Source organism: Martes martes (genome assembly GCF_963455335.1).
Source record: "Martes martes genome assembly, chromosome: 11".
Classification (NCBI taxonomy): Eukaryota; Metazoa; Chordata; class Mammalia; order Carnivora; family Mustelidae; genus Martes; species Martes martes.
Genome location: NC_137899.1, coordinates 94747446 through 94767420, shown reverse-complemented (window position 1 = coordinate 94767420; position 19975 = coordinate 94747446). Strand labels below are relative to the sequence as shown.

General features: G+C 36.5%; 1 protein-coding gene across 5 annotated transcripts in view; it reads left to right on the top strand.

The window, feature by feature from the left end:
* BRAF (B-Raf proto-oncogene, serine/threonine kinase) overlaps nucleotides 1-19975 on the top strand; it is a gene marked incomplete at its 3' end in the record, with an annotated part of 175882 nt that overhangs the window by 113796 nt on the left and 42111 nt on the right. For 4 of the 5 annotated variants that reach the window (XM_080818213.1, XM_080818212.1, XM_080818216.1 and 1 more), the window contains exons 8-13: nucleotides 2051-2210; nucleotides 9647-9683; nucleotides 13321-13457; nucleotides 13717-13834; nucleotides 16344-16428; nucleotides 17544-17720. In XM_080818213.1, coding sequence (XP_080674339.1) covers nucleotides 2051-2210; nucleotides 9647-9683; nucleotides 13321-13457; nucleotides 13717-13834; nucleotides 16344-16428; nucleotides 17544-17720 — 714 coding nt within the window. Of the gene's footprint in view, nucleotides 1-2050; nucleotides 2211-9285; nucleotides 9322-9646; nucleotides 9684-10983; nucleotides 11104-13320; nucleotides 13458-13716; nucleotides 13835-16343; nucleotides 16429-17543; nucleotides 17721-19975 lie in introns of all 5 variants that reach the window. The other variant, XM_080818215.1, reaches the window with a different exon arrangement.

Here is a 19975-nt window from a genome sequence, read left to right as displayed (position 1 = left end):
TTTCTTTAGGTAATAAAATCTCTCATATTAAATCCAGGTTTTTGCTTTTCCTACTTCTAGACCAGTGCCCTTTGAATACATGTTCTGCTTTGTTATAAAACTACACATTGCAGTCAAAATCTTAATTTAGTAACTTTCAGAAATGACTTGCTGTCATTTAGGCCTGTGCCAGATCAATTATATTAATTAGACTCCCTCTACAACTGTAGTTAATTTAAGCTCTTTCCACTTTTAAGTCCTAACTTAAACTAACTATGCTATTGACTTGAGACTTTAAATCAGCTATGGTTTTTTAAAAGTAGGTACATTTTCTAAAACTTTAAAAAAAAAAGTTTACATTCTTTTACCTGTTCCCAAAATACCTCAGCACAGGGCATATATTGGCTGCCTAAAACAAAAGAGAGCCCTGTCACAAACTAAAAATTTCTCAATAATTAATAGAGTAAAAAGGACAAGTGGAGCATGGTAATTTTTCTAAAGGCCAGATCCATCAGTTTTAGCCTGTAATTCTCATCGGGTGATAATAATTTTTTAAAGTACATAATCTTTTATTTTGTTTTATTTCAGTTCTAAGTGGACTCCATTTATAAGAACAGATAAACTCAAAACTTCTTTCTCTGCCCTCTCCCTTCAGAGAGTCAAACTGTAAATTGGTGTGGTTCAGGTTTTTTTAACGTGCTTTATTCAGAACCTTTTAAAGATTTTATTTATTTATTTAACAGAGAGAGAGAGAGAGAGAGAGAGAGAGAGAGATCACAAGTACGCAGAGAAAGAAAGGGAAGCAGGCTCCCTGCTGAGCAGGGAGCCCGATGCGGGGCTTGATCCCAGGACCCTGGGATCATGACCTGAGCCAAAGGCAGAGGCTTAACCCACTGAGGCGCCCAGGGGCCCCTATTCAGAACCTTATAAAAAAAAAAACAAAAAAAAAACTTTTCGTCATTGTTTGGCTTCTTTGGCCCTTCAAACCTCTGTCTATTCCTTTTGTACTATATTTTCTTCCGATTCCTCTCTAAACCCTATCCACTCACAAAATGTCTTCCTCCACATTGTCTTCCTGGCTATGTCTTAATAACCACTTACTACAGAGATTGCATAGAATGGGGTGGAATGATAACCAATCTCTATGGAGAGGCAGTTAGCATTGTGTCATTCATTGGTCTTGTTGGAGCTCACTGAGACAACCGTACCTCCTCTATCATGTGATACCCCCTTCCCAATTCCTTGGATATCCCTTCTGAGGGACCTAGACTCCTCACTGATGTTTACAGTCTCTTCACAAAACTTCAGTGTGCTCTGTGAGTGCCAGGTTCATTTCAGGGCAGTGAGATATCATAGAATTTGTTATTTATCTACAGTACCAAAATAGATCATTCTGTTACCTATTTTGATGATCTCATCAAAAAGCAATTTTTAAAAAAGATTTGCTTTAATGCTTAACATACGATTCTTTTTTTGTTGCTCAGTTATTGGACTTGGTAAAAAGTTTAAAATATGAGAGATAACACTATAAGGGTCATCTTTTGGATTTGCAAATGGTCTTTTGCTATTGTTCAAGATTTTAATTCAATGCTATGTAAAGCAACAGATACATCTTTCAGGCCCTGAAATCCACAGGTGTATTTTCAAAATATTCATAATTTCCTAATACTTTGCATAAAAATCTCATTTTAGTAACTTTGGCTGTCAGGAAAAGATAAAGATAGAATAAAATAGCAGATACTATTCAGTCAGTCTCTAGTATCTAGAGATTTTTGTGTAACTTTAGAGAGTTCCTTTAGCTGAGTAACCACAGGTAATTTCTCACCATTTGTAGATTTCCCTGGAGTTTTTTGGATAAGAATCAGTTACCACTCATAGTCCCTGGAGGATCTGCTTGAGCAAAAGCAGCTTTGTCAGGATTAGCTGTAGGCATATATTAGTTTTTTTTAACCCAATTACTGCTAGGTTTTTAATGCTTTACAAGGAAATCTTTATATCATCCATTTTTTTAGCGTTATTATCTCTGTAAAGTTGCTCTGAATCTTATCTTTCAATGACTTGATTTTTCCAGGCCCCAAATCCTCACCAGTCCGTCTCCTTCAAAATCCATTCCAATTCCACAGCCTTTCCGACCAGCAGATGAAGATCATCGAAATCAATTTGGACAACGAGACCGGTCCTCATCAGCTCCAAATGTGCATATAAACACAATAGAACCTGTCAATATTGATGTAAGTAATCCAGCATTGTTAGAACTAAAAAAAATTCGAGTGTATTTCTTTATTTTGGTGCTGTGCTTATAATATAGATCAGAAATGCATGTCAGTTATTATTACCGATAGGCTTTTCATGAGTTACTGATCAGAAAAGCTTTGTCTTCTTCTCTGATGGTATTAAATACTTAACTGGTGCCACATTATGGAGTTGTTCTGATTTTTTCCTTATGACATTGTTTCTGCAAAAATCTTATCTCCTTCATTTGTTTAACAGATAGTCCCTTGGCCATTTTATGGTAACAAAATAGGAATACAACTGCAGATTTTCTATTAAGATCAATTTGAGATCTTTATCAAAATTTCTAAAAGTACAACTTTGAGTTAAATAACCTTTAAGAACTAATCATTACTTTATGTACAAGACACGCAAAACTACCTTGTACCTTCCTTACTTTTTTGACTATACCATTGTATTCCATCTCTCTATATATCATGAATATTTGCATTTTTTTGGTAAAGTTTCTCATTAGGTTTTAATCTTTCATTTTTAAAAATGTATCTTCTCTTGTGTAATCATCATATCAGTTATTTTAACCACCCTCTGGCTGGTCACTCTTGATGTTTTTACTTTCCCAGTTTTATCTTGCGCACTGTAACTTACCTTAGTGTTGCTTCTTCAATTAAATCTTCTTGGCAGCAGAAACCATTCCTAATATTAGTTCACTTGGCTCCTGTCTTAGAACTAAATGCATAAATGATCATCAAAAAAACGTTTGTTTCAGTAAAAGGGTTAGAATATGAAACAGGAAATTTCCCATATTTTAGACCAGGGATCAACAAACTTTTTCTTAAATGGCTAAGTAGTAAATACTTTAGCTTATGGGTCATATGATCTCTAATGACAGCTGTTGAATTTTGTCATTGTAGTGTGAGAACAGCCAGATATAATACATTAGAAACGAATGGGTATGGCTTCATTTCCACAAAACTTTCTTTACAGGATAATCCGATAATTGAGTTATAGAAGATAATAAGTTGCTCTTGCTACCTGAGCTGTAGTGGGCTGAGGATCCTGGTCTTAGAATTAGGAGTCTCTTCTCCCAGAATTTGTGCTTTCGTAGAAAGAGTGTAGGTTATCCTTAATCTCTGTAATAAGCAACAAAACAGAAAACCCATCAAGTTTGTTTGCCTTGGAAAGTAATTTATATTTAAAAAGGAAGTTAAAACTGTTTCCCCAGGTAAACAGGGTATTAGAACTAGTGAGGTGATTACTAGTGTTTTAGAAGATAGGAATTTTTCTCATTTTACAGGTATTTCTTATGTGAGTCCTCATAGTTATGAGGTTGAGTAGAGAAGCAAAAAATTGTCCTAACAGGAAAATATTCACTTAGTAACAGACTACTTTAATATTAGTCCCCCCACAAACATCCCTCCCCATCTAATATCAGTTTGCATTCCAGTCCCTTTCCATTATTATCCAACATTTCAGTGAAAACACAGTGCAAATTGATTGCAAATCTGCCCCCCACACACACACAAAAAGGAAAGATTTTAAAGCTTTTATGAAGACAGTGAAAAAGGACTTTGAAGAACTACTGAAATTACAAAATACTGGGAAATAAGGAATTCGGTAGAATTAAATTAGTCTAGTTAACAATAGAAAAGATGCAGAGAGATGACCATATAATAGGCTCCTCAAATGAAAATGATGTAAGTATCAAAGGATTGATAGAGGCCCTTCAGGGAATTGATGAAGCCCTCTAAAATTTTTATAAAGATTGATTGATTGATTTTAGAAAGAGAGCATGAGCAGGTGGAGAGGCAAAGGCAGAGGGAGAGAACCCTCAAGCAAATTGCCTGCTGAGTGCAGAGCCCAACACAGGGCTCCATCTCAGGACCCTGAGATCATAACCTGAGCCAAAACCAAGAGTTAGCCATTTAACTGACTGAGTCACCCAGGTGTGCCTACAGTTTTTATAAAAATGACTATGCCTGTGATGTAAAAGATGAATATGAAATTTTAGTTCGTGCTATCACAACTTTTGTATTAAGAACAACAACAAAAAAAAAACCCTTGATGTCTAAGAATTAGCATTTGAAATTATAACTTAAAGTTTACTGGGGCACCTGGGTGGCTCAGTTAGTTGCATGGCTGACTCTTGATTTCAGCTCAGGTCATGATCTCAGTGTCCTAGGATCAAGCCCTGCATCAGGCTCAGTACTCAGTGTAGATTCTGCTTCAGGATTCTCTCTGTCCCTCCTTCTTTCCCCCACCCCCTTTCTCTCAAATAAATAAATAAATCTTAAAAAAAAATTACTAAATGTAAAAGTAAAACTTTATTATAGATTTTAATTTCATTTTTCAAGATAAATTTCTAAATTCTGGACTTTGTTCCCACTTTTTTTTTCTAAGATTTTATTTATTTATTTGACAGAGAGAGAGATCACAAGTACGCAGAGAAGCAGGCAGAGAGAAGGGGGGAAGCAGCTCCGTGCTAAGCAGAGAGACAGTGTGGGACTTGATCCCAGTACCCTGAGATCATGACCTGAGCCGAAGGCAGAGGCTTAACCAACTGAGCCACCAAGGCGCCCCTCCCACTTTTTACTTCGAAATTTTTTCTCTATTTTTATTGGATTCCTTAAGTGGCCTTTTCCTAATATCGATTTTTCTCAACTAATAAGGTCTTCCTTTATCTAGACCTTATTACAAAGGAAGACCTGAATACAAAGGAAGAAAAAGGTAGGAGAGGGAAATATGGGAATAATGAGATTGTGAAATAAGAAATCAAATCTTGGGGCACCTGGATGGCTCAGTCATTAGGCATCTGCCTGCGGCTCGGGTTTTAATCCCAGAGGATCAAGCCCTGCCTCAGGCTCCCTGCTCAAGGGGAATCCTGGTCCCTCTCCCACTCCCCCTGCTTGTGTTCCCTCTCTTGCTGTCTCTTTCTGTTTCTGTCAAATAAATAAAATCTTTAAAACAAATAAAATAAAATCCTCTCAGTTAGGTCTATTCTTATGATGTTCAAAATTATAGCCATTTTTACTTTCAGTACTAACATCCTTTTAGACTATTACCCTCTGGACTTTTTTACACCTCTGTCATCATCTGTTTCCTTGTTCCAAAACTTTCATTGACTTTGCACTGATTATAAGATAATGTATAAATTCTTTAGCATTTTCATTCAATTCAAGTCATTTCATTCAGCTCCAATCATCGTTTATCATTTATCATTCTAGTAAACAAGATTGTTTTGACTTGTTTTTGACATACTTGACAGTACTGACTCTGAGAGAGGCAGTATGACAGAATTGGGAATTAAGGATGAATTAGCACACAGTCTTTGACCTCAAAGAGGTTACAGTCTAATGGGTGAATCAGACATATAAATAAAGAGACATGAAGAAGAGGGTAATAAACTCTACCTTGTTGTATGTAGGAATATTTAACAGAGAAAGGATAACATTTAGATCACATTGTGTAAAGGGTGAATGCGTAGGAGTTGATTAAGGACTCTTGGTGGGAGTTTTAGAAGAAAGGACAGTTGTTAAGGACATGGTACGTGCAAAAGTATGGAAGTGTCTTTGCATGGGATGTAATTAATAGTTGATATTGTAGGAGTTTAGGGCTCAGGAGAAGGGTGAGGAATGGTAGAAGACAAAACTAGGTAGGTAGAGTCCATACTGAAAGGCATTGTGTCTTACTTTAAGGTCTCTGTAGGAGTTGGTAGTAGGGAGTTCGAAAAATTTTGAGTGGGAGAGAAAGTGCTCAGCTCTATATTTTGGAAGAATCTTTTGAATTCATGAGAGATTTGTAGGCAAGACTGTTAGGAATGATATTGAAAATGCCTACTGTTTATGAACGCTTACTTTATGGCAAGTAGCGTACTAAGTGCTTTACATAAATTTTCTTATTCTGTCCCCATAAACACTCATGGGTGAAGTACTATTTTTATTCTTATTTTACTGTTGAGAAAATTAGATTTGGGGAGGTTAAGAAACGTCTTAAGATCGCATCACTGATAAATTATTGAAATGGGGTATAAAACCTGCTCTTTCCTGCTTACGCTTAACCACTGTTCCGTAAAGTAATAGAAGAAAGAGGTGAAAGAGATGAGAGGTAGAAGATAATGCCCAGATTTCTCTGGCTTGGGTAAATAGATGGTATTCATTCCATTCATTAGGATAGGAAATACCAAAGGAGAAAGAACAGGACTTGTAGAAATAAAAATGGTAACTATTATTTTGAACATACTGACATTAAGATGTCTGAGGGACTTCACTGGTTTAGAAGTCCAGTAGTAGGGCGCCTGGATGGCTCAGTGGGTTAAAGCCTCTGCCTTCGGCTCAGGTCAGGATCTCAGGGTCCTGGGATCGAGCCCCGCATCGGGCTCTCTGCTCAGCGGGGAGCCTGCTTCCCCCTCTCTCTGTCTGCCTGCCTCTCTGCCTACTTGTGATCTCTCTCTGTCAAATAAATAAAATAAAATCTTTAAAAAAAAAAAAAAGTCCAGTAGTAGTTAAATATAAAGACCTTGAGTAGAGATACAGATTTTGGAGTAATTAGCATATTTATCAGTTAAAACCGTGAGTGTAAATGATATTACTCAAAGAGTATATGTAAATTACCAAAAGGATAGAATATGTGGCCCCATTGAATATTATTAACATTTGAGGTCCAGGCAGAGACTGTCATTCTGTGTCTCTTTTGTGGGCTGCTCTTCCTGATTCTAACTTCATATGAGTAAGAGAAAGTAGTGTTGCAGAAGCCAAAGGGAGGGGGTATAGCTCCGTGATAGAGCATTTGACTGCAGAAGCCAAAGGGAGAAAAGGGGCTTCAAGAATGCTGAAGTAGTTGATGTTAGTTGCCAGTGAGACTCAAATGTGAGGAGGACTGAAAATGACTGTTGGACTATGTCATTTTGTCATTTTGACTTCATTGAGAACTGTTTTAGAGGGCTGGTGGGGGAGAGCAAGGCAGGCGAAGATGTGAGTTAAGTGTCAGTTTTGAGAAGGTTGGCTGTAAAGGAATAACAAAGGGGCCATAGATTAAAGCAGGGTTGAGGGACAGTTGTTTTTAATGTGAGAATCTTTTTTTAAAAGGTTTTATTTATTTATTTGACAGAGACCCAGTGAGAGAGGGAACAGAAGCAGGGGGAGTGGGAGAGGGAGAAGCAGGCCTCCAGCTGAGGAGGGAGCCTGGTGCGGGGCTGAATCCCAGGACCCTGGGATCATGACCTGAGCCAAAGGCAACGCTTAATGACTGAGCCACCCAGGTGCCCCTTAACGTGAGATATGTAACTTGAGGGAAAGAAGCAGGTGAAGTGAGAGATTGAAAATAATAAGATATGGAATAATTGATATATTAAAGTTCCTTTAATGTGGAAACAATGTTCCTCAGAGGCTATGAGGAATTAAAGATGGACATAGCTAGAGCTCTGTAGCTCTTTACAGGCTGTATGATCTTGGGCACATGACTTAACCTTGAAGCTAGCAGTTTCTACCTCTTACAGTGGATTGAAAATTCTTATTGTGCCTTACACATAGTAAGAATTCAGCAATTGTAGCTAACATTACCGTGCAAATATTCCTAAATATAGGGGCAAAACAGAATGTTCTCTGATGGCTTCTGTTTTCTCTATCATGCTCAAGGAAAAAAATAATAAGAAAGGAACTACAGCAGATGAGAAAGAGTTTGAAATAGCCAATATTGGAATAATAGAAGATCCTCTTTCACCTAGAACAAATAAAAAGGTTGTCAAAGAACTTTAAGAACAGATTGAAAAGTGGAAGTTTATGGTGCAGAAAGAGTGGAAAAAGCCAAAATTGGCTGATCCTGGTTATGGGGAGTCACAAGGCTGGTGTAGCAAAAAGGAAAGCAATGTGGCCTTTCTGCCTTTGTCTCATTCTTTCTGTGCAACAGGTCCTCTGCTTCCCACCCCTCTACATTCCTGTCTATCCCTCAGACCCCAAATAATAGTTCATCTCTTGAAATGCTTTACCAGTGATAAGGTCTTGCAGTTATTTATCCTTTGAACTTGTATAGCACTGAGGCACCTGGGTGGCTCAGTCGGTTAAGCATCTGCCTTGGGCTCAGGTCATGATCCCAGGGTCCTTGGATCTCGCCCTGTGTTGGGCTCTCTGCTCCACGGGAAGCCTGCTTCTCCCTCTCCCTCTGCCTGCTGCTCCCCACTGCTTGTGCTCTCTCTCTGTCAAACACATAAGTAAAATCTTTAAAAAAAAAAAAACAACAACAACAAACTTTCACCCATACTATTTATTTGGCAGTTAACTAAACCTCTTTGGCACCTCTTCTATTTTCTTAAGCTATTCATTTATTATTTAACTTCCATGTTTGTATGTCTTTCTTCCACTCAGATTATAAACTCTCTCAAGAACACAAAGTTAGTGACACCACTAGGATTTTGTATTTATTGGTAGCCACACAACCCCTAATGCCTAGCACCTTGTTTGCCAGATATATAAGTATTTGTTGGTTATTCTGTAGAAAATGTTGAAGGCTTTATGTAATACATGATAGAAATGCATCTGTGGAATTTACTCTAGGTCTTAATCTATAAACAAAAAGCCGCCTCTTTGCAAAGAGCCTTTGAGCCTGTTTAGAGACATTTGGGGCCATTCGATCCTTCATATTTAAGTTAAACTGGATAAAAAATGAAGTTCTGCCTGTGAAGGTCCAAGCAATGCCAGTAAACTTTTCACTCCCCACCCCCAATATTGTCTGTTGTAAAAAGCTGTGTTTTAATCATAAAGACAGATTTTAACAAAACCCTTATTTGAGCCATTTTTATTTTCTCCCTTCTCATGTTCCCTTACACATCTGTATTTTTATAATTGTGATCAATGTACATTTAATTTTTTTATCATATTGTAAACATGTTTCGTGATACAAGCTTCATAATTATTTCAGTAGCTGCGTAATACTTACTAAATTGATGTGCCATAATTTACTCAACCCAAATGTTGGTATGTCTATAATAGGGAAATAATTATTTCTGATTTTTTTAGTATGATGGATAATGCTGCACTGGACATACTTGTGCATATCATTTTTTCTTCTGAATTATTTCCTTAGGAAAAATTCCCAGAAGTGGAATTACAGGATCAAAGGGTATGAACATTTTATGGCTCTTAACATGTGCCGTTAGAAATTTTTTTAAGAAGTGACACAGCCATTGGTTTTGAATAGCCTGAACTGGATTTCAGCATTTGATCAGGACTAATAATCCCTTCAGTATAGGGTTAGTTTGGTAGGCACTTCCAAATGTTAATCAGGTTCACCAGCTAATTTCATATTCTTTCTGTTTTGTGAAGTCATTATAAGATAGGTGTTATTTTGAATTAACCTTTCTATTAATGGTTAGTGAAAAGTTGAGTGTTGCTGTTACTTTCTTAACATATGCTTTGAATAAATATCCATTACTGTTTATTTGTAGGACTTGATTAGAGACCAAGGGTTTCGTAGTGACGGAGGTAAGTAGTGATTTCCATTTAAAAAAAAAAAAACCTCAGGGAAAAATGCAATTGCTTTGCTGCTTGTCTCCTTTATATTTGCTTCTATCATGAAACACAGACACAGAGAAAAATGTGTAGAGAAAGCCCCAAATATTTTTTGCTTTACTTTATTATTTGTCATTTATATCTAATACAATATTAACTGATTTATGAGTAGAGAAAAAGAGGACATAAAAGGGAGTCTTAAATGTATTATCCACAATTTTAAAATCATCCAAGAGAGGGCCTTAACTATTTTACCCACTACTGGTTTCTAACCATCTCCAAAATTTGAGATGCTAAATTTCCTTTGGGAGCCTCCACTAATACCTCTACTTGTTAATGATTGAGCTTAGAATCAGTTAAAACTTGATTTTCCTTAATCATTCTTGGGGAGAATCCCTTAGGTTGCCTGTAACAACTTCTCAGTTTGATAGAATTGTCAGCCTCTTCTCTTCAGCCTTCTAGAAGGATTTGAAATGTACATAATATAGAATGGACCCTAAGGGAAATCCTGTTGTCCTCTTATTCGTCCAGTAAATAAAATGAGAACTTGAGTTGAAATTTCTTAGCAGAATTTTCATCAAATATTCACTCTAGCACTCTGTGATAATTGGGGACATAAAACATTGCTTAAGAAAGTACTTTTAAAGTATGATTTTGCCCCATTAAGGTTTTCCCAAAAATGATATTTGAAACTGTCTTAAAGATTTCTTCCGGGTGGTCCTCCACGCTTGCTTTTTCAGCTGTCTTCTGTCTAATAAGGAAGACTTGGCAAAACCTGTTTATCTTGTTGAGAGTCAGTCTCTTCACTGTGACCTGCTTTATCTTGAAAATATCTAAGCCCAGACTTAAAGATATTTTATATTGAATAAACATTGTATTAAAAAGTTGTGGTTTTTTTCCATTTGTTATTCCGTGAACCTGCCAGTTAATGTTGCTGCAAGTTTGACTTTCATATGTCTTAATGACTGTGGCTTTTGATAATTTTGCCCAATACATCCAGCATTTAAATGTTGCCATCATGTTAGCATCACAGAGTTAACTTAGTCATACAAACTGCCTGCCTAGTAGCAAAAATCAAATGGCATTTCTTGTCCTTGTTATGAGTCATTTTATAAAAAGTCATTGGGATTTTATGAAAACAAGCAGAAATTTTTAGACATCCAGAATTACTTTGTGAAGCAGGCTTCAGCTCATTTATTCCCATGACTTCTTTCATTTCTTCTTTGTGTCTGTCTTCCTGTGTTTGCCTGCCCCTCTCTTTCTCTTCTAACAGCCCCTTTGAACGAGCTGATGCGCTGTCTTCGGAAATGCCAATCCCGGACTCCCAGTCCCCTCCTACATTCTGTCCCCAGTGAAATAGTGTTTGATTTTGAGCCTGGCCCAGTGTTCAGAGGTAGTTGGGCTCTTCTTTCTTGTTTTCACCCAAAACAAACTAAATATAAACTACAGACACTGTTTGTGCCTCACCCTCACAGTGTGTGTTTGTAAGTGTGAGAGTTTTCAGTACTAAATTTCTGCTTGGCCTGGCTGGAATGCTCTGAATGTGCCTCACACATAACTCACTACCACAAGCTTTCTGTATGCTGTCCGTCATAAATTTCTAAAAGCAAGAAAATTCTGTGCTGAGATGTCCATCTTGTTTTTTGTTATGTCACATACTTTTTGCTCTTGATAAATTCTTAGACTCAGTGGGTGGCAATAAATAATGTATGCTGGGGTGGGGGTGTCCTTCAATTTGAATTACTTTTATTTTAATCCATTTAGGCGTAGCCTTCATGACTATTAATATTTGTTATCAATTTGTGTGGTTTTTAAAAAAGTAAAAATGGAAATCCCAATTATGAGATTTTGCTAGACTTTTGGCTTTATTTTTCTGTAAGAGCAGTATTTTTTTTTAAATGTAGGACATGTACATTTTATATTAGATCAAAGGTAGGAGCCTTTAAAAAGGTCTATAACATATTTGGGGTACTTTAGCATACTTTAGAAAATTTGAGGATTGACGCTCTCACTTATGCCCTAATATGAGGGGGAAAGCTAATAGTATAATTTCACTCTCGATTTTTAAAGATTTAAGTCAAAATTCAGACAGATATCTTGCTGTAGATATTTTTAAAGAATTCCATTTGCTGCCTTTGCTACTTTCTGTTACTTATTCTGAATTTAGTGGTGGTGTTTCAGATTTTTGCTCTCTTGGCCCACCTATTGCTCATAAAATCCACAGAATGGGCTAGAAGTCCTGAGTGTGGAGGAGTGTGACCAAAATAAGTAGTTGAGTGCCGTCCTCAGTAGATAGGAGTGTGAGGCCTGAGCAGGCAGTTAAGGCTTTAGGATGTTGAAAGCTACCAGTGAAAATGGATTATCCTCTAGTTACAGACATTCCAGATGCCATTTTCTTTTAAAAAATTGCAAGTTAGATCATGGAAATTCTACGTGATGACATGTGTGATGTAGTAATGATAAAATTCTATAGTTTTAAGATTGAGATGTATGCATTGGTGTATTCTTATTCTTTGAAAGATAGTGAGTGACACCTCCTTACCTCCAAATAGTAATTTTCTTAAAAAAAAAAAAAAAAGAAAGAAAGAAAGAAAAGATTCTCTGGAGATCTTTTTGTTCTGTATATGCAAATATTATTGGACATCTCAGTTCTACTTAGCTATACTCAGGCCCTGCTAGGAGTCATTGGCCTGAACCCCTCTAAACCCAATAGATGAACTTGGGATTTTTGCTTAGCATTTGGAAAAGATGTGGCCCTGCCCCCTGAATCTACTTTCAGTATATCTGTTGGGCTCACTTGGTTGATAGGATATTTCCATTTGTAGCAACTTGGCCAAGAGGCCATAGCATGCACTTTGTCCTCACTCTGTACAGGTAGCAATTTTTCAGTAAATCTTGAGAAACCTGTTTGGGTTTGTTTACATTAATTAATTAATTAATTAATTTACATTAGTTTGTTATGCGGGTAACAAATGATCTTTGTTTAGTAGAATAGGAATCCAGGAACCAATGAACTGACCAATATTTACAGTTATTTAAGAGTTAAATAGTATAGTTAAACAGTATAGGATTTTTCAAGTTTTAGTGGCTAAAGTGATAGAGCCAGATACTCTTAACATTAAGGCCATTATTATAGTATGTTTCCTTTTGGGAGTTTCCATCTGTTTATATATTGATTGGCTATAGAGGGTAACATAAAATAGTTACAGAGTTTTACATATATATAAGCTTTTAAATTGATTTTACTTTTTTAATCATCAAAGAAACCAAAACTTGGGAGTATTGTTGTAGTATTGAACTCTTATTTTAGAAGGGTTATTTTTTTTTTCTGGACTCTGTACCAATAAGCAAAGTTTGTACCTGTAATCAGATGTTTTAAGAGTCATTAAATTAAAAAAGAGAAGTCATTAAATTAGCCAGAAAACTTAAAGAAATGGTAGTGCAAATCACCAAATGAGGCTCTTTCCTGGCTGTCATTTCCAAAAGGTGTATATTTAAAGATATGCTGCATTTTTAAAAGAAGTCTAAATTTCTCCCCACCCTCTGCCCCCAATAAATTAACATACTTGATCCTCCTTTAATAGATATATTTTTCGGTTCACTAACTTAGGATCAACCACAGGTTTGTCTGCCACCCCCCCTGCCTCATTGCCTGGCTCACTCACTAATGTGAAAGCATTACAGAAATCTCCAGGACCTCAGCGGGAAAGGAAATCATCTTCATCCTCAGAAGATAGGAATCGAATGGTAAGAATATATGGTGTCTTTTTTTCCTCTAAGTTCTTTTGTTTTACAAGTCATAGCTAAATGCAATATCACCTTTTAGACTATATAATATATAGTGATATATGATATGTCAATATGTGACACAGAATTCCCTTAATGAAATAAATATAATTATTATATATAATCCTTTAAGTTTTCTGCTTAAAGGATTCCTATACACTGATTGTTGCTCTCTCTTTTTTGTTTGCTTTGGCTTGACTTCTTCACAAATTTTATCAAGAAAACACTTGGTAGACGGGATTCAAGTGATGATTGGGAGATTCCTGATGGGCAGATCACAGTGGGACAGAGAATTGGATCCGGGTCATTTGGGACAGTCTACAAGGGAAAGTGGCATGGTATGTATCTAATACAGTTGCACACAAGTTAAAACAGGACATGTTTAACAATTTCAATAGGAAAAATATCAAAGGGAATATTTACTGGTTGCAACATTAAGCTGTTTTATTCAGATTCAAGAGTCCTCCAAAGGGTTTCTTAAAAAAAACTATGGGAAATAAAAACTGGATTCACAGCAACCAGGACTCATTAGAATAATAATTTTTAAAGATGACAGTTCTCTAGGAGACCTGTACCTCAAGGTTTTTTTCTTTTTGAAGTCTTTTTGCTGGTTTTCTTTGTATTATAAATCACAAATAAATATTAAAAGCGTACTTCCCAAAGGAGGAGATAGCCAGTAAACATATAAAAATGTTTAGCCTCTCTAGTTATCAAAGAATTACAAAATCAAAAACCAGAAATCATTATTTGCTTCTCAAGTGAACAGATTCTTTTTTTTTAATTGATCATGTTTATTGCTGTGATTGTGACACTGTTAGTAGGAAAATAAATTGTTACAATTTTTCTGGAGGGCAGTTTGTCAATATGTATGTTGAGCTAACAATTCCATTTTTAGAACTACAACTAATTGAACAGAAACAAACAAATGTATGTGCAGGTATATTCATTAGAGACTTAATATTAATGAAAAATGGAAATAAACTTACCTGTTCATTTATAGAGGACAGGATGAATTGATAATCTCTGTATATGATTATATAGGCATGAAATAGTATGATCTATATTTGTTGATTCAGAAAGGTGTCCATAGTATATTGAATTTTACAAAGCAACATGTATAGTACTTCATATTATGATACTACCTACCAATAAATATAACATAAAATTAAAAATGACCATCAGGGGCACCTGGGTGGCTCAGTGGGTTAAAGCCTCTGCCTTCGGCTCAGGTCATGATCCCAGGGTCCTGGGATCGAGCCCCACATTGGGCTCTCTGCTTGACAGGAAGCCTGCTTCCCTTCTTCTCTCTCTGCGTGCCTCTCTGCCTACTTTTGATCTCTGTCTGTCAAATAAATAAATAAAATCTTAAAAAAAAAATGATCATCAGTATTTTAGTATGTATCTTTTTAGGTTGTCTTTTCATATGTATTTATAAATGTTCACATTGCATACATATAAAAGCCTAATAAGATGTGTATCAGTATGTTAACAAAGATCATTTCTGAGTGACAGATTATCAGAGATTTTAATTTTTTTATGTTTTCAAAATATTTTTCACGGGGAACCTGGGTAGCTCAGTTGTTAAGCGTCTGCCTTTGGCTCGGCTCATGGTCCCAGGGTCCTGGAATCAAGTCCTGCTTCGGACTCCCTGCTCAGTGGGGAGTCTGCTTCTCACTTTCCCACTCCCGCTGCTTGTGTTCCCTCTCTCTCTGTGTCTCTTTCTGTCAAATAAATAGAGTCTTTTAAAAAAAATGTTTTTCACTGGTAATCAGGAAAAATCAATAATTATATCAAAGTATATCTGCAAAACAGTGCAAGATTCATCTGTATTATTGTATGTAGTTGTAAGCCATCCTCTGTGTAGTATTGATTATGTGCCTATAACCGTGATTTCTTTTTGATCTCTACTGTATGACGAGCATTTGAATAGTTTCCAGTTTGGGGCTATTACGAGTACTGCTGCTGTGAATATTCTTAGTACATGTTGTTTGGTGAACATATGTTCCATTTTTGCTGGGTGTATACCTAGGAAAGAATTGTGGGACCACTGGATATACATATGTTCAATTTTAGTAGATGTTTCAAGTGGTTGTACTATTTTACACATCCACTGGCAATGTGTAAGAGTTCTACCTGTTTCACATGAAACTTTTTTTAAAATTATAATTTAAATAATTTTCCTAAGCAAAAGAATGCGATCCATGGATTTGAAAAACATGTTAAGTACTCTGATAAATAAATATTGCGGTTTTCTCTTTCACGCAATCTTCACTGTCATCGGTAGTTTTAACATTCAGTTAATAAAAGCATCTAGTTTAATAATGTTAAATAACTAGGAAAATACCATGGGTACTTAATTGGTTAAACTAAATTTCCAGGGGAAAAACAATGTTGGCCCTTTTTTTGGATTGGTTTTTATGTTTGTTTGTTTTTTAAAGATTTTATTTATTTATTTGACAGAGAGAGAGAGTGAGAAAAGGAACACAAGCAGAGGGAGTGAGAGAGGGAGAAGCAGGCTTCCGGCCAAGCAGGGAGCCTGATGTGGGGCTCGATCCCAGGACCCTGGGATCATGACCTGAGCCTAAGGCAGACGCTTAACGACTAAGCTACCCAGGTGCCCCTGCATTGGTTTTTTGAAATACTAATACAGGAATTTCATTCCCTTAGTTTTTATCCTTAGAAAAGTAATGCATTTTGGGAAGTTGAATATCATTGTTTGCTCTTTAATAATGGTATGGTATGGAAATAAGGCCATGGTAATTAGTGGAAAATACCCAATAGATTTTTTTTAATATTTTTTAAGTTTAAAAAAATGGAATGACATTTGGAATGACAATTCTTTTTTAGGTGATGTGGCAGTGAAAATGTTGAATGTGACAGCACCCACACCTCAGCAGTTACAGGCCTTCAAAAATGAAGTAGGAGTACTCAGGTGAGCATGTGCAAATTACTCTTTTCCAGAGAAGTTACCTTCATCTTCTCTTTCCCAGTGACAGCTGATGGTGGCTTTACAGTTTTACTAGAAGCGAGTAAAATGGAGTTTGTCTCAGTATATTTTGTCTTTATATTCTTCAAGTGGTATGCAATGTTATATGGTATAAATGATGGAAAAATTAATCCTAGACTGAATTAATAGAAATAAAATATTCTGTTCATGAGAAATCATATCACCACTTAGCGAAATAATACTCTCAAAATTCTAAACTTATAGAACACATTTAAAGGTTGTCTCAAGCCCTGGAACTTGAGGATCATTAACGAACTAAAGTGTATCCAGGCAAGGACAACTTAGACGAGGAGTATTCTGGTACTGTAACTTAGGGGAAAAACAATTAACAGAATTCAGGGTATTTGGGTCCATTGAAAGCCATTATTTTCAAGAGGGTACAAACTTACTGTTTTATTCCAGAGAGCAGAAAAGGAAAGCCAGTGCTGGAAGTTGTAGGGAAATGATTTTTTTCTCAACCCCAAAGAATTCTAAGACTAGAATCACTTAAGAAACAAAAAAAAGGGGGGGGGGTCGGTGCTGAGGGAAATAAGCTACAATCTCAGTGATGAACTTCACATAATTGAAGGTATTTAAGCAACCTCCAGTTGCCTGTCTGAAGTATATTAAAATTTAAGGCCTTTCTGAAAGGGGTAGGATGTTAGACTAGACAATTCCTAAAGTCATTTCTTAATTTATCCTTCCACTGTCCTTTTTTTTTTTTAAGATTTATTAATTTATTTTAGAGAGTGTGTGCGCACACGCAAGTGGAAGGAGAGGCAGAGGGAGAGAATCTCAAGGCGACTTCCCACTGAGCGAGGAGTCCACTGAGCATAGAGCAGGAGGCGGGGCTCCATCTCACCACCCTGAGATCATGACCTGAGCCAAAACCGAGAGTCGAATGCTTAACCAACTGAGCTACCCAAGCACTCCTCTGTTGTCTTTTTTAAAATACTTTTTTCTAACATCATCTTACAGATAATTAGTCTGTTTTGGGACTTTTTAAAGATTTCCTGAAGTTTATCAACCTTTAGTATTTACTGACATTTTTCCTTTTACAGGAAAACTCGACATGTGAATATCCTACTTTTCATGGGCTATTCAACAAAGCCCCAACTAGCTATTGTTACCCAGTGGTGTGAGGGCTCCAGCTTGTATCACCATCTCCACATCATCGAGACCAAATTTGAGATGATCAAGCTTATAGATATTGCACGGCAGACTGCGCAGGGCATGGAGTAAGTTCCATTCTGTTAAATCTCTTGTAAAATATTTTTGAGACCACTGATGGTATTTTAAAGGTTTTAGCTAATACTCTTTTGGGTTGCTTTTTAAATTACTGTCTGGTAACAAATGGACACTTTTAACTAATGTCTAACCATGTGATATTAAGAAATAAAATAGTATCTCTAGTACAGTCTTCAAAAACGTATATCAAGTATTTGATAGCAAATACATGACTGCAAATTTATGTTTAGCATGCAGTGGTTTAGCAGTGGAGGTTCAGAAAACAAAACAGGCCAAAAAAACCAAAAACAAAACAAAAAAACCCTACTGAAAAGTCATTAACAGTTACTGAAGTGTACAAAATGATTGTTAAGTTATCCTTTCAAATTATTTTCTTCATGTACCCATATTTATTATTACAAAATGGTCATCTGAAATAAATTTAAATGAAAATCTGCATTCTGACCCTTTTTGGGGATTTCAAGCTGAGTTGTTCATATCCATTGAATTTTGCTATGTAATTTAAAAGATCAAAGGTTATTAGAATAGAATTTATCATCAGTCAAAATAGGGAACCAACTGGGAAGGATAAATTTTGCATGCAACTCTGAAGTACAAATGAAAAGATAAATCATTTTATAGTATACAAATGGCTTTCACGTGCATAGATCATTATGTCACTTAATCTTTATAATGCTTTTATAAAGTACATATTTTTATTTGCTTCTATAGATAAGGAAATTTGGGCTTTTAAATGACTCTCTGAGGCTACTCATTTAATAAGCAGCAGTAAAGGTGTTTAATTCAGAATCCTACTCCCAAGCCATTATTCTTTCCCCATATTCACTATGCTTCTTTTACATTTTAAAATTAGAATAAAAGGGTAAAAGTGTATCTGTGTACTGCTACTAGAGCCATGACTCAAGATCAGAGAGCAAGTAAGCATAAGACCAGGACTCAAAATCAGATCTGGCTTTTACATCTTCCTGCTGAACTATCACCCTCTTTGTGTCCAAACTAGGCAGTATATCTATAATTTGGATTGTTTACAAGCCTATGTTCAGCCAAAATGCTTATTGCAGCAAATGATTACCCATTCAGTAACAGTCCCACTTATCCACTAGACTTAAAACAATTTCAGCCTCTCGTATAAGTTAGATCTGAGTCTGTTCAAATCTGAAAGGTATATTAAACTCTTGTAGAGAGTAAACCGTGGCAAAAATAGTAAACATTGATAGAAAAAAAAGCTTATTCTGCTCCCATCCCAACAATCCCTTCGCTGTTTCTTTAGCAAGCTAAGCCTGCTGCCTCCTTATAGCCTTTGTACCTGTTATTTTGCTCTTTGGGATACTTAGTCCACAAATATCCATAGAGGTTCTCCCTTCTGTCTCTATTCAAATAGCACCTTTTAAAAGAAGACTTCTCAGGGCACCTGGGTGGTTCAGCCAGTGAAGCATCTGACTCTTGATCTCAGCTCAGATCTTGACCTCAGAGTCTTAAGTTCAAGCCCCGTGTTAGGCTCCATGCTGGGCAAGGAGCCTACTTTAAACAATAAAAAATAGGGGCGCCTGGGTGGGTTAAGCCTCTGCCTTCGGCTCGGGTCATGATCTCAGGGTCCTGGGATCGAGTCCCACGTCGGGCACTCTGCTCGGTGGGGAGTCTGCTTCCCCCTCTCTCTCTGCCTGCCTCTCTGCCTACTTGTGATCTCCCTCTGTCTGTCAAATAAATAAATAAAATCTTTAATAAATAAATAAAAATAAAAGAAGCCTTCTGTCATCACCTTATATAACTAGTGTTCCTACCCCACCTATGTCATTTTTTTACTTCTTCCCTTTTTGTTTTACAACCTAGCTCTATATGACATAGTTGTTTATTGTCTGTCACCCCCACTAGAATACAAGCTGTATGAGATGAGGAACTGTTTTGCTCATTGTTTTATCCCTAATGCCTAGGACAGGGCCTGGCTTATAATAGATACTCAATACTTATTTGTTAAATGAAAGAATGATTGCACATATTATTGATAGGTTTACCTTATGGAAGAGAGAGAGGCCAAATCTTTCTCATATCAAAACAGAAGTGTTAGGGCGCCTGTGTGGCTCATTTGATTAAGTGTCTGCCTTTGGCGAGTCATGAGGGATCGAGCCCCGTGTTGGGCTCCCTGCTGAGCCGGGAGTCTGCTTCTCCCTCTGCTCCTGCCCCTCCTCCTGCTCTATCTCTATCAAATAAAATCTTAAAAATTAAAAAAAAAAATCAAGGAAAGGGA